Source organism: Vidua chalybeata, chromosome Z (genome assembly GCF_026979565.1).
Source record: "Vidua chalybeata isolate OUT-0048 chromosome Z, bVidCha1 merged haplotype, whole genome shotgun sequence".
NCBI classification, from domain to species: Eukaryota; Metazoa; Chordata; class Aves; order Passeriformes; family Viduidae; genus Vidua; species Vidua chalybeata.
In genome coordinates, this window is record NC_071570.1 from 15,948,965 (window position 1) to 15,962,993 (window position 14,029).

At 39.9% G+C, this 14,029-nt stretch overlaps 1 protein-coding gene across 4 annotated transcripts; it reads right to left on the reverse strand.

Moving 5' to 3' along the window:
- Positions 1 to 1,463: 1,463 nt before the first annotated feature.
- Positions 1,464 to 11,462, reverse strand: GCNT1 (glucosaminyl (N-acetyl) transferase 1). 4 transcript variants are annotated; one of them, XM_053932730.1, is made up of 4 exons: positions 11,289 to 11,462; positions 7,013 to 7,112; positions 4,184 to 4,316; positions 1,464 to 3,788 (listed from the first exon to the last, which is right to left on the reverse strand). In XM_053932730.1, exon 4 carries the CDS (start codon positions 3,654 to 3,656, stop codon positions 2,376 to 2,378), a length of 1,281 nt encoding a protein of 426 aa, XP_053788705.1. In that variant the 5' UTR covers positions 3,657 to 3,788; positions 4,184 to 4,316; positions 7,013 to 7,112; positions 11,289 to 11,462; the 3' UTR covers positions 1,464 to 2,375. The 4 variants fall into 4 exon arrangements, with proteins under 4 accessions (XP_053788705.1, XP_053788706.1, XP_053788704.1 ...); XM_053932731.1 differs by having other exon boundaries at positions 11,284 to 11,462; XM_053932729.1 differs by lacking the exon at positions 11,289 to 11,462 and adding an exon at positions 10,932 to 11,205.
- Between the last annotated feature and the right edge of the window lie 2,567 nt (positions 11,463 to 14,029).

Genomic DNA, 14,029 nt, shown 5'->3' on the forward strand with positions numbered 1-14,029 from the left:
CAGCAACGATTTCAGCGGCTACTCATTGCTTGCAGCAATGGTGGTCAGCTGAACTGAGAAATTGAACCAGCTTTAAACCACAGAAAAAAAATTAAAAGAAAGAAAAGAAAAAAAAAAGGTTATTCAGTAGGCAGAATGCAAACCAGTTTCCCTCCTAGCTGCCCACAGGATGATAGGATCATGGTGTGAAGGCTGGTGTAAGCTGAGAATGTGACTTGGGCATTTAAATTCTAACAGAGCAAGGTGACTGCTCTCTAGTCAGTTTTAGAGAGGGTTTTGGAGGGTTTTTTTGTAGTTCACTTTTCCCAGAAGAAATTCTTCCTTATCTAATGGCAAACGTATCCTAAATAGCTATGCTCTCTTCCTTCTGTACAGAAGATACAGTGAGCATACACAGGATCTCTCTTGACTCTATCTAAACAGTAATATCTGAAGCATCTAATCAAGCAGCATCTTTGCTACCCATAGTAGCAGTACTATTAACAACAGAAATACAGACAGGGTATTACACAAATGACTAAGTACAAGGCAGGCTGAAAGAGGTAGGGTAAAGAGGCTCTGACAAGTAGATTTCAAGCAACTGAGTCAGCAGTCCATCTGCTGCACAGAATATTTTATTATTTACCATCAGTTTTTCAGTCTTTTTGAACTAGTAGTTCTGGTATCATAGAAGATACTCATGTAGATTGTCTTGAGGTGCAAATTCTTAAAAACTGTTTTCTGCTAAAAATGACTTCCTGGAAATTCCCAGTACTATACACAGTGAAGTCTGTTGTAGCTTGTGCAAAGGTGGTAAAGCACAACTGTCTACAAGAGATGGGGTATTTCCCTCAACTGCCTTTGCTCACATGCTTTAATTACCGGTTAATGTGAAAGTCTGTGAAGACTCCCTGAACAACTTTCAGGTGGTTCTGAAGGAAGAGGTTGGCAAAAACAAGCTGCACTTCAGATTAAACTGCTTGCCTCCCTAGCTGTTTGCATGACCAACAGTAAGCAGTCCTTTATGTTAATGTCTAAGTAGGAGAAACTTCAGAACAAACTGCCTTTGTAAGAGACACATGCTGCAATTACAGCAACAGTTCACAAATAAAAATATTTAGTCCGTTTTGCCATTTGCTAATACTTGTAATGAAGTCCACTGCCATCTCAGGAATGAGACAGCTCGCAGTAACTATGCATGACAAATCTGAATTGATACAGAAGGAAATAATATCATCCCTCAGTGTCCTCTTCTTTCATCCCCAAGCTTCTGTGCCACACTGCAGCACTAACTGGAGTTAAAATCAGATGAACAAGTTAAACCTAAACAAGCACAAATGATCATATGGAGGAAAGGCAGGGCTTATGTAAGCTGCAGCTTCAGTCATGTATGGAAAACTATACCAAAAATATCTTTGGCCTTCATCATTAGAATTTATTTGTGGTATTTTCAGAGGAGACTTCAATTGTAGGAAGAGACAATATCATTAAAAAAAATAATTTTATTTTTTCTGTACTTAGTGTTAAAATAATCTGGAATGCTTGACAGAAAGCAGAAACCGGCAGTTCCATCAGTAATATTTAAACACTACTGCAGCTCTTTAAGTTTTGAGAAACTTCAGCTATTTTGGATACAAAAGCAAAACTCCCCATAGTGTAAGAAATGTAAAATTACAAGTCTAAATCTCATCAGGCACAAAACTGAAGTTTCCCTGAGAAGATGTAATTACAAACTAGAGTATAAACTTTATATCACAATATCGGGGTGCTTTAAGAATATAAAAGATTTGAATTCTTTAATACTCCATGCTGAAGACAAAATTTTCAGTAGGATTAAGAATTACATGTAACAGAACTGCAGCAAACAGATCTAAGTAAAATGGTAACAGCTGGCTTTGCATATCCCCTTTTGCATAGCTTTTAGATAATTTCTAATGTTATATTCCTGAGATCTTTTAGTATTCAGTATGAAGTGCAGTCCAGCTGCTTTGTACCCCACCCTTTCATCTTTCTCTTCCAGCTAGTATTACATTCATGGGAAAAAAAAAATTGAGAATAACCATGAATAACACGCATTTTCTGTGCCTTAAAACAGTTTAGCCAAAGGAAGTCCATTAATTATAACTTCTAGACAATAAATATTCCAAATAGCTGGCTTTCCAAAAACTGATGTCTGATTTTGTATCTAAAGCTCCAAACCTCAGTGTGCCACAAGGCATACTTGAGACATGTCTTTTCTGCCCTTTGTCCGTGGACAAGGCAGGGCATGAGCACCACCACACCAACATGGTGGGAGCCATTACACCCATTATCAGCATCACCACGATTGCTGTAACACGTTAAAGTAAGTCGCAGTAGAGTATTTGTAGTTATGTTTCCTAACAGGAGCACACATTTCAGTTCTTTTGCAGATACAGAGCTTTGTGCCGCAAATACTCTTCCAAGCATTTCACTGCAAAAGGGTCGACATCAGTGTCAAACTTATTAGCAAATAAGTGATGGTTTCGTAGCATCCAGTTCAAGTCTCCTACTCCAAACACACAGACAGAGCGAATGTGAACTCCTCTGCATGGAGGGTAGGGTGCACCTTTGGACACATCACCTTCAAAGTACTGCCATTTGACAAACCTGGCCAGTGCATTCATGTCAGAAACGTCGTACTTGTCACTGGAAGAAAACGCACCTGGGACTTCAGGGATTCTCTGAATTGTTGCCCACAGGTACTCATCTGGGCTGTAAGTATCTTTCGCCCACTCAATGAACTTAAGTATTTTGCTGTTTTCTAGTACATATTCTACAAAGCTCCTGCTAACTACAAAATAGGCACTGCCAGAAAAAACTGGAGTACTGAGAGGTGGTAGTTGTTTGTCTATGCCTGTGTTCTTTATTTTACCATCAATAATCTCATGGTGTTTCTTCCACCTTACTTCTTTATAAATAGGCATTTTTTCTGTTTCCAAGCTGTTTTCACCCTTAAGGGCTTTTAATTTCTCTACTATTTCCTGGTTGGTCTTTATAGGAAAGTCCATACCACATAGGTTTATTAGGTATTTCCAGTTTGAACTTCTTCTGTGGAGATCTTTCATGCAGTTAATGTCTGCCTGCACTCTGCTCCATGAAGCATATACCACACTCTCTAACTGGCTGGAAATAAAGACATTATCAAAACATGAGACTATTCCCTTCACAGCAGCAAAAAAGGATTCTGGAGACTTTTTATCTACATGAATGCAGTAAAAATTCTGTGGAGTGTAGATTGATCTTAGAAGTCTATCAAGCATCTCAATTTTGTGATAAACCACTATTGAGTAAGCAATTGGAAATTCGGCTTCTTCGTTACTAAGAGGTTCCATAATGTATTTCCTAGTTTTGGTGAAGGAGGCACAGTCTGCAGTCATGTTAATATAATCATCTGTTGTTAGTCTGGGACGTTTCTTAAATGACACCGATAATGCCTCAAGCTGTACCTTTTGTATTTCTTCTATATCCCCCTCAATAATCTTGGTGCAGTTAACATCGCTAATAGGATCTTCTTTTGTTAGCTCCAGATGTCTTCGATTTAGGAAGTCTTCTTTCTGGCTAACTTTCAAAACTGAAATTATTACTAAAATGAGAGTTAAACCCAAGAAAAGCCTGAAACGGGAGTTGTGGCAAAACCGTAATTTCCTCTTCAGCATTTCAAATACCAGGTAGCTTTATAGGGCTAAAAAAAAATATCCTCTTCTCTATTCATAAGAGCTTCAACAACTTCCAAAAAAAAAATTTCTCAGGATTTTGGCAATTTTTTCAGGGAAATGGAAGGAAAAATCCTAAAACAAAATGGAATATGATAGTCATTCTTAGACTAAAAGGCTTCTTTAAAAAATTAAGTGACTAATAATTACATTCTTATTTAGTGACAGTAAAAAGCTGAATAGTTCAGCAAAAAATATTGTGTTGAAAATTAAAAATTAACAAATAATTTTTTAATAGAAAAACACTGGGAGAAGCATACAGTTTTCATGAAACTTCTACAGTACTAACACTACAAACCGAAGTTCAGTAAGAAAACAGAGGTGATTCAGTTGCATCTAAAACAAAATTGAAGTCAGATACAAGTATTTCTTGTTCATTCATGCTTTAGAGCATTTTAGAGCATTCTTTTGACAAGAATGTTTAATACCCACTTCAAGGTTGACATAGATTTCTTTATCATTAAACTTACCACTCACTTCCTGGATGGCAGTCATGCTTTAGTTCTCACTGGCAAAGAAGTCCCTGCAGCCTTTCAAGATCTTTATGTGAGACAGTCTCTTCAACATCCTTCATATGAGTTTAGAAATACCACCAGGGAAGAGCTGATGAGAAGGGCAAGAAAAAAAAGTTATTACAATAGGGCATCTCAGTTTTCAGAGTTGGGAGAAAAACTGTTACTGAATTGCTGAAATAGGTTTATAAAGTAAGAGGCAATACTTACGACCTGTATCTCTAGCTGATTTGTATCAAGTCACTGCAAGTGCACTCATCTAAGTGCACAGCAGTGCTGCATTACCATCATTTAAACACACTTGTTCTTATTCAGCAATTACTTTCATGTGGAGGTATGCTGCAATGCTGGGTTTTAAGAAGATTTTTAGCCAATTTTATTTTCTACTTTACTGCACAAGCACTAGATAATTTTTGTTTGTTAGTTCTGTTACTCTTTAAGCACCTTTTTTTCTGTTTAAGTACTCTGTGAATAGAATCACTCCAGCTGTGTAGCAGCTACAGCTGTAGTTGTTGAGAAAACTGCACCCTAGAACTGTATTGCAGAACTGTGTGCCTTTCTTTTTTTTAAAGTACTATCTCATGCAGGTAAATTGATCAAGAACAGGATATCCTTAAATAACTTACACTGCTACTCAGACGCCACTTCTAATCACAAATTCACTGCCCAATAATTTAGTGCAGGGTTTGAATTTCAAACCAGCCTCTAATTGCAAAAGCCCACACAGTTCACAAGAATGTCTTCCAAAATGTGAATCTTAAAATGTGAATCTTTATGAAATATAAAGTATTTGAGAGATACAAGTCTTCTTACATTTTTACTACTTTAAAGAAAAAAGACAGTGCCTCAGAATAACCTTTTTAACTGGTAAGAAACTCTGTTTAAGAAAAATAAGTGTGTATTGTGTCCACTGCTGTGTTTTGCTATAGGTTGTTCAGCGTAAGCATTTCCTTTTCCACCCTATTTTCTTTAAGCTACCCGAGGATATTTTTAAGTTTTAATTCCTAAACTGTGGCTCTTAAACTGCTACTTGCAGATCTTAGAACAGGTGCATTTAGGAAACTGAGGCATGAAATCACAGAGTTTTTCTTTAGTAATGCTGCCTGGGATACACTACACGTTGGGTCCACCACTTTGCCCATGGCACTGCAAACTGACTGAGGGAAGCAGCAGGTGGGATGAAGGTGTGGAACACTGCACAAATGTCTAGCACAGCTATGAGAATCAGGAAGTATTATAGTCAATTATTTTGTATTTCAAGCCAACAGCAAGCAGAGACCACAAAGTAGACATAAATTTGTCACTAACAGCATCATATAAACGTTTTATTTACACTGAAATGTACTTTGTTTTCAGAATTACAATGGCAAATATTTTATCCTGTATTTCTAATCTATTTTAAGGAAGGCAGACCTTTGTTCACAGTATATTTTTCATGTACAGTAAAGTCAAACTGGAAGGAAATTTAAAACTTAAAACTTAACAAAAGTAGCCCAGTGAGCTAGCATGCAATTACAATGGAAAGCACACAGAGGGAAATTTTAACTATGAGGTCTTACACCTTGAATTAAAAAAAAAAATTAAAAAGAAAATTCCAGAATTCTGTCTTTCAATTTGCAATGTGACATCGAACACAGCAACATAATTTAGAACATGTTTTAACACGCTTTGTAACTTATCACACACTTCTGTACTCAATGTCCTGCTTGTTTTCACTAGTAGATCTAATCCTCCAAAATAACATTCATCACATATTAAATTAACAAAGGAAGGAGACTAAATATGTGATAGTGTCCATTGCGTATATATTTTCATAGGATGAAGCCTGTGATACTGCTTAACCTTCAATTACTGTATTCTGCCTACCAACTTAAAAATTAAGACGTTTCTAGAAGTTAAAGTATACTTCAAATACAGTTATATTTGTGATACTTTAGCTGATAGACATTGGAATCCTTTCTTTAGGCTGTTAGCACTATTATTTTATCCTATTCTTAGTTTTTATAGGAGCACTGAGAAGCATTTTATAGCTTTGAGAAATAACACACACTCAAGAAGATTACCAACCCATCACTGTCCCAATAGAGGGAGATGGTCTTAATTGAAAGTGACCATGGCAGTCTTCACCTTCTAAAATTTTCAAAAAAAGCTTGCTAAGAAGTCTTTCCTGCTCCCATTTAAGAGTAAGACTTAGTTGAGTGTAGGATAAAGAATCCCCCCATTCAGAAAGATCTTGTATACCCAGCTGGGTGCAATTCCCCTATTGTTCAAAGCTCAGAATAATCAGACACAGCATTTTCATGATACCAAAATGAGAGATCTGCAAACACTTACACATTAATATGGCTCTTATCTTTATATGAAATTTTTTTCCCCTGTAAATTTCTCTCACTGGCACACTGCTTCCTCGGACCAATTTTAACAAGTTACTATTTATTTATGCTCACAATTTTAAAGTCCTAAAATCTGATCATATCCCATTCACAAAAGCTGATCTTTACAGGGTAAGATTTGTTGCCTTTCATCTAATAATACACCTAATTCACTTACTGAGCATAGAACACTCATTAATATAGTTTCAGATTGCATTCAGTTAAGCTTTTTTAACATCACTAAAGCTTTAGCTCTGCACAGCCTTAATGCGCACACTACAGAACTACCTTGTCAGAGGCAGCACTTTGCACTGTGGGAAAGGTGGAGGAAGGTTTGCAAAGCTATGGAGGAAATGCTTCATTTGGCAGCCTTCCTCTCTCTCTCAAATGAACTTCAGTTGCAGAATTTACATACCTGACCCACTTCCTTTTTCTACTGCTTTCTCCTCAAGTCAAAATCTGTATTTCTGAAGCAGACGTCGTTGAAAGGGGAAACATAAAGCCGTTGCTGGTAGCTGGGGGAGTTAGTACAAAGGCTGAGTTAGCTGCCCACTTCCCTCTTTTCTGCCAAAATTATTCTTTATTGCTTTCTACAAACTGTATGGTATGACTAAACAAAACCAAGGTAATTTCAGCTTGATTTCTAGCAAACACAAAATTCCAAGAGAAACCTATGTCTTCAAAACAAAAACTGCCCAAAATATCCAAAACAAAGGAAAAAATCCCACCAGACAAAACATTTTTACAACAGTATACCAGAGCTTGGAGGGGGACCAGAGCTGGTATGGAGGTTTTGTGCAGACAGGTTGGACTGGAGCTGCTGGTCCTACAAATGAGGATGCTTGTGAGGGTGCACAGCCAGCAGGGCACCACTACTCCAGCAGCCAGGACACCATCCTCTGGCCATTGGCTTAGCACAACCTCTGCAGCTTCACCGCACCACTGCTCCAGCACCATGATGTGCTACTGGTGGAAGGAGCAACCCCACTCCCATCTCTGGCACCCAAACATTGGGCCAGGAGGGGTGCAACAACAGATCCAACCAGATGGCCTCTGGGGAGCTCTCTAGTCAGTGGGGCCACGAAGATGGATTTGTTGGGAAGTCCTAACATATCTAGAATGCTTCAAAGCATCCTGTAGTTACTACAATTACCATGCTTCCATTCAGATTCAGTAATGCAGAACATTCATTCTGATAAGGAAGTGATTTTCAAAGCAGTAAGCAGCTTGTACAAACACAAATATGCATAAACACAGACAGACTTCGTGGACTGCAGAGATCTGCCAGGCACATAAGTCATTTACTCAGCTTTCCATGACACCAAGTAGCACAATCTGGAAAGTAGATATGCCTGTAAATCAATCCAAGAACTCATATTTGTTCTGTTAGGTAGTGTTGAGTCTTGGGTCTTAGTGAAAATGAGAACTGGTCAAAAGCTGCATAGTTGGCTTACCATAAGCCTTTATGGGACCCTTAATTCTGAAATCATATGCAGCAGGGTTTCATGTGGGCACAGTTGTCTGCAACTGACAACACTCTGTAGGAGTAGATGCTTTTCCTTCAGAGGTGCTCAAAAAAACAATAAAAAAGGAAAATACACTCTCTTTTTACAGGAAAAACCCCAACACATTTATAGTCCTTTGTCATCGTGGAAGACAGCTTTAAACAAAACTCCACAAGTGACTAGTACTGCTACATCCACCAATATATGGAAATTAAATACTGAGAGTAGCAAAAAGTAGACAACTGTTTTTTCAGAGCTAAAAAAAAGAAAAAAATAAATTCAAACCTCCGGGTTATTTGAAGATATTCTATTCAATTGTTAGGAATCTAACACTAAAATATTTCTGTTTCAAAAAATTAATAACACTCACATGAACATACACTGTGTTTATTGTAAATTGAAAAAGCAGTCAGTTTTACTAGCCTTTCTAGTACTCTTTTATACTAGTGTATCACGTAAACCTTCTGCAGAACAGTTCAAAACCTTATTACGATTTCCAATCCTGTCTTTCCTTAGAGGCCCCACAGATAGAGCTAACAGTAAGGAATTTCAACTAAGAGTAAAGATGTTATGGCAAAGTTATTCAGTGACCAGTTCCTACCTCAAGAAGCCTGTGACTCTTAGTATAGACAAAAAGATAGGTTTTACCTTAAGGCTACTAACACTGCAAGTACAAATCACAAAACAAAAAATAATGAAATCTTTAAGCTAATGTTGGCCAATTTAACATGCAGTAGAACTGCCAGGTGTTCCTCAAGGTAATTTGTACACTTTGTCTACTTCAAGGTAAAATACACACCTGTTTTTTTCACATTATTGTAAAGTAGGACCTATAATCGTCAGGAAGAGAGCAGTTGCTGCATTCCTCATGCCCACATAAAAAATTTTGCTCATTGCTGCATTGTGACAATGCTGTATTTCATAACGGGACACACTGGCAGGAAAGGTAATCTATAAAACCAGTAGGAAGGCAGAAGGAAGAAGCTGTCCAATTTTTGAGTACTGGGATCCCTCTTCAAACACAACATAGAAAATATTCTGAGATTTTCTTAATCCCTATGGAGAAGCCAGCATTTTAAAGCCATACCTACAGTTATAGCTCATCAGTGAGTTAAAGAATCATCAGTGAACTTCCTGAGATTTCTATCACAGTTTTCCAAGATGAGGTTTCTGTTTGCCTTATTAAATTCCTCTAACAGCACCACAATTATTCTATGTATAATAATGCTGCACATTGCAAAAAGTGGTGTATCTGGAGCTATGAAGTACCTAACACTGAAAGTTACTTCACTTGTACTACTGGGTAGGATACATTTTTGTGGCACTACATTTTTCTGCCTTTTCTAAGACAGAATTTTATGTTGATAGTTAGGTGTTCTCAGTTTCAGGAGCTTATGAACCAGAATAAAGGGAGAGCTTTTCATTTATGTTGAAATCCAAAGCAAATCTGAGAGGGATTATTAAAAAAATGAACTCTTTTAATAAGACTAGCAGTGGGTTTTCTAATGGTCTAATGGTAGGTTTCTAGCAGTGGAAACAAAACTGGAGACCAGGATTTTGCTCAGTAAACATAGTATTTTCAGCAAATAGACTGTAAATCTTTAGCCTGTATGTTTGCATTGCATTTGGTCTATGTTAGAAAAAAAAGGCACACTTGGCAAAGGTATTCATCAGGTTTTTTAGGAACTTTTGGCTCTTCTGGCCTCAGCAAGTGAGTATTACCCCAAATAATTCAGATTATTGTAGGAAAGACATTATGCTGGTAACTGGTATACACTATAGGCAGAATAGCTAATCATTGAGGAGAAAATACTTTCTTTTGTATAGACCTACTTTCGAAAGCAATCTAAGTGATCTCCAACTTGAGCTACAAATACTGCACTGTTTTTCACAAAGATTTTCAAGTTGAAAGACACAAAAGCTAGATTTGTCCCCTCTTCTCTCACTACCATTTCTGACTCTCATTCTTGCCAGCTCTGTGGTCAAATACCTCATATTCCATTAAAAATTAAATTTAAAATAGCAGGCTCCAAAATGGCAATTCCCTCCTGCTGCCACTCCTCCTCTTTCCCACAAAGTCCACTTTTCTGAGTAACGCTGAAAAAAGGCAAAGTGCCAGAGCATAACTGAGTCTCCTGTCAGCCTTCTTTTTCAGTCCTCTCACCCAACCTGGGCCACAGGAAAAAAAAAAAAAAAAAAAAAAAAAAAAAAAAAAAAAAAAAAAAAAACCACAAAAAAAAACCCCAAAAACACCCTATTTACAATCTTCTAACTAACTTTTTTTAAAATTCTGACCAAAAAGAACTTTTTTTCAGGGTTTTCACAGTAACACTGAGTTAAAGAGAGAGAGAGAAAAAAAAAAGGCAGCACAATCTACAACTGCAACACCTTAGGAGCATCATGAACCCTAAACCCTGTTATCGCCAGCAGATTTCCCACCAAGCGAACACCCAGCCCGGAGGGCAACAGCCTACCCGGGGTTTCCTGCATGCACCGCCGCGGGAAAAGGCGAACTGAGGGTCGGAAGACAGACAGAGAGAGAGTGGGGAAACGAAACAAAGAAAAAAGGAGGTGTGAGAGTGAAAAAGCAGGGGAAGAAGGGGGAAAAGGGAAATGAGAAGAACAGGAGAAAAAAAGAGGAAAAAGGACGTAAGTGGAACCAAAAAGGAGAGAGCTGAAGTGGGGGCGGCAGGGGGGGGAGGAGATAGAGGAGAGGAGGGGAAGGAAGGGGAGAGAGGGAAAGGGGTAAGGAAAGAAAAAAGACATGGGAGGAAAAAAGAAGGAAAGAAGGGAAAAAAGGACAGAGGCACAACAGATGCGTCTCCCTACCCTTCAGTGCAGCACCTGCCCGACGATACGGCGGCTCCTGGAGTAATACTGCGAGGCTCCGCAGGGTACGGCGCCCGGGAAGAGCGATGCTCCAGACCAGCCCGCGCCGCCACCCGCTTCGGGACCGCTCCCGGTACGCCCACAGCACCAGGTGCGGAGCAGCCCAGGGGCAGGCACAGAGCCCGGACACGTCCCCGGCGGGCGCGGCGCCGAGCCGGACTCCGGCTCCTGCCCTGGGCTGCGGGTCCCCGCCCGGCACCCACCCGCGGGTCCTGCTGGCCCGGCCCTCCGCGACGCCGCGGCCGCGCCCAGCGTCCCGCCCCTGCCTCTCCGCGCCCCGCCCGGCCCCGACCTCACCCGCACGGAGACCGTGGCAACTGCGCTTGTTTATCCTTTCTGTTGCTTTCTTTAACGCTTCCTCCTGTAGTACTGGTAACGTTGGAACCCGCATAGGACCAACTCCTCTGCGGCTCATGAGATCGAAGGGCTGTCTCGTGGTTCCCAGCCCCAAACGACCGCGCACCCACCGGGGCTGGGGGCCGGGTGTCACGGGGGGAAGGCGCTGGGCGGGCTCGGGGCGGTTGTAGCAGCCGCGCCTTGGGGAGCGGGGGGCCGGCGGGGCCGGTGTTCCTGCCGCGGCACTGCGCAGCTCGGCACTCGCCTGCTGCTGCATGTGGGCTCGGCAGAGCTCCGTGAAGGAACATCGAGAGACGGAAGGGGAGCAGACGTGGCTGGGAAGCGGTGCACGAAACTTGCAGCGGTGAGGAGTAAGACGTGCCTAGGCAGAGTGTGAAGAAGACACTGATTTCTTGTTCGCTTTGTCACTTCACCACGGGGTGTGGAGCGCTGTGAAAGATGAAGGTGGAGCTTAGGGGCAAGCCCCTTATTATTTGAACGAAGTACTTTGAAGGAAAACAGAAAATTAAATTTCAAGGAAATGAAAAGTTCAAAGAGAGCGTGTGCCACATCAAAAAACTCCAAGTACTGCAGCCTGCAGCAGCTTGAACAGTGCTTACAGAATTCCTCAAAAATCCTTGCACATCAGCATTATCTGGCGTGCAGCTTGATTTGGCAGCTGGAAGCACACTTAATGAACTCTCCTGGCCATTTCTCATCCCAACTGTGAGATTGTATTGAGAGGTCCTGCATCTGCACTGATCAAGAGACAGGAAGCTAACAAGAACATGAGATTAGCTTTCAAGGCTCTTACTGGAACACATTGCTAGCAGAAGAGGGAATTGTCTCCACACATCAGATCCATCCACATGGATCAGACAGTTTATTTTAGAAATGGACTGCAACAGCTCAAATTTTCATCATCATGTTGTCAAGATAATGTATATATATATATATATGCTGGTAAAGAATTACTGTGTAATTGTATGCCAGCTTGGTAGTTCTTCCTTTTTCCCCTTTTCCTGACAGATGTGGGGGGAAAGATGGTTTTCTAGTGTGTCTATTATTTACAGGCCTGAGCTTCTTGTTCACTTCTGATTGTTCATGGAGCACCATGCCAAAAAGGCCTTTTATCCGTAAACCTAGCAGAGGCTGGTAAGAGAAGTTTCTAGCAGGAGACAGAAATTTGGGGGAGTGTGCAAGATTTCCTATTAGTTTTCCCTATGAAGAGTAATGTTTTATAATTACTAATGATTTATTATTGTAGACAGTGACTGTATCTTGTTTGTCTTCCATGTAAATGAGAAAAATAAATCATAATGTAAATTTAAGTATTTGTTCTCTTGCTAAACCGCCTGCAAAAATCACAATATTGCAGTACAAGCAGTAGAGCTGAACACCAGTATTCTTAAGAGAATGAATTGGGTAAGCTTTAGGGGCAGGTGTTTGCACTGTTTTCCATCCACCCTGCCCTAATTACTTACAAAGCTACAGATGCAAAGATGTCTGATGCAAAGTCACCAACTAGAGTTGATAGATATTGGTGGACTAACAAAGTACTGTCTAACAAGTACTTCCTGTGGAGAGAAAAAAAAAAGGCATTAAAGTCATTACTGCGTGTAATTATTTCAGGTAGAGGACTGATGTTAAGAAGTCTGTTATTCTCTAACTTTGGCACAAGTAACAAATGGAGTTCTCTGTACACTGACATAATTACAGAGGTTGTGATCCTTGGCTGACTATGCTGGCAGAGACCCATCATGTTTTTAGTGCAGCTTTGTGACATTTCAAGGACTGTGTTTCACTTACAGTTCTGTCATGGATAGTTTTTGTTAGCTGTTCCTGAAAAAAAAAAAATGGATGAAATGAGTTTGTGCCTGGTTTTTACTCTTCTAACCTTGAGTCTGGAATATGAAGATGACAGGGTCCACAAACTACACTTTCTGCCATGTGACAGGCCAGTGACAGATGTGACTGTATGGCAGCTGTAAAACAAAAGAAAAAAGCTATGATGTTCACAATTTTGGAATTACTGACGGACAAAACAATAGAAAAAGTGGAACTTAGAGGCAAAATAATGATGAAAGTGAACAAAAAGCAAGAATTTTTTATTATCTTCTCCATAAACGTCCCTAGCAACATTTACCTTTGTTGTAAAGTTTATGAGACTTAATGTTCTTGTCCCAGATTCCCAATTCTGCTTGCTCTGTACCTGAGTAGGGGGAAAAAGTAATCTTTAATTTGCAGGTGAACTCTTCAAGACTGAACCTCCACATAAATCGGGGGTGGGGGTGGAGTGTGCCAAAAATGCGAACACCATGTGCTGAAGTAAAGGTCCAAAGAAGATGATTGCAGCTGCCAAAACCATTTTAACACAACATATTGTCTGATGGAAGACACCTCAACCCATTTTTGAAAATAAAGAAAAGCATGTCTAAAGCACACTGTAGTGTGCTTCTCTTTGGGACAAAATGTCTACTGATGTGGGTCAGTATTAATTTGTAGGGACAAGAGTGGCTCATGCCTAAAGTTCATTATGGAAGGTCATGTTTGAGAGGCAAATTTTTCAGGTAAGTTTAAAATAAGTTTAATATGAATGGACTGTGTCAGTACTGCATGATCAAGGACATGCTAGGACACTGGCTGGCAGTTGGTACTAATTACAGAAACAAAAACAATATGGAGTGGATTGCAACCCTGAG

Bases quoted from the DNA above. Each gene is read 5' to 3' on its own strand.
- GCNT1 (XM_053932730.1), bottom strand. From the start codon at position 3,656: ATGCTGAAGAGGAAATTACGGTTTTGCCACAACTCCCGTTTCAGGCTT.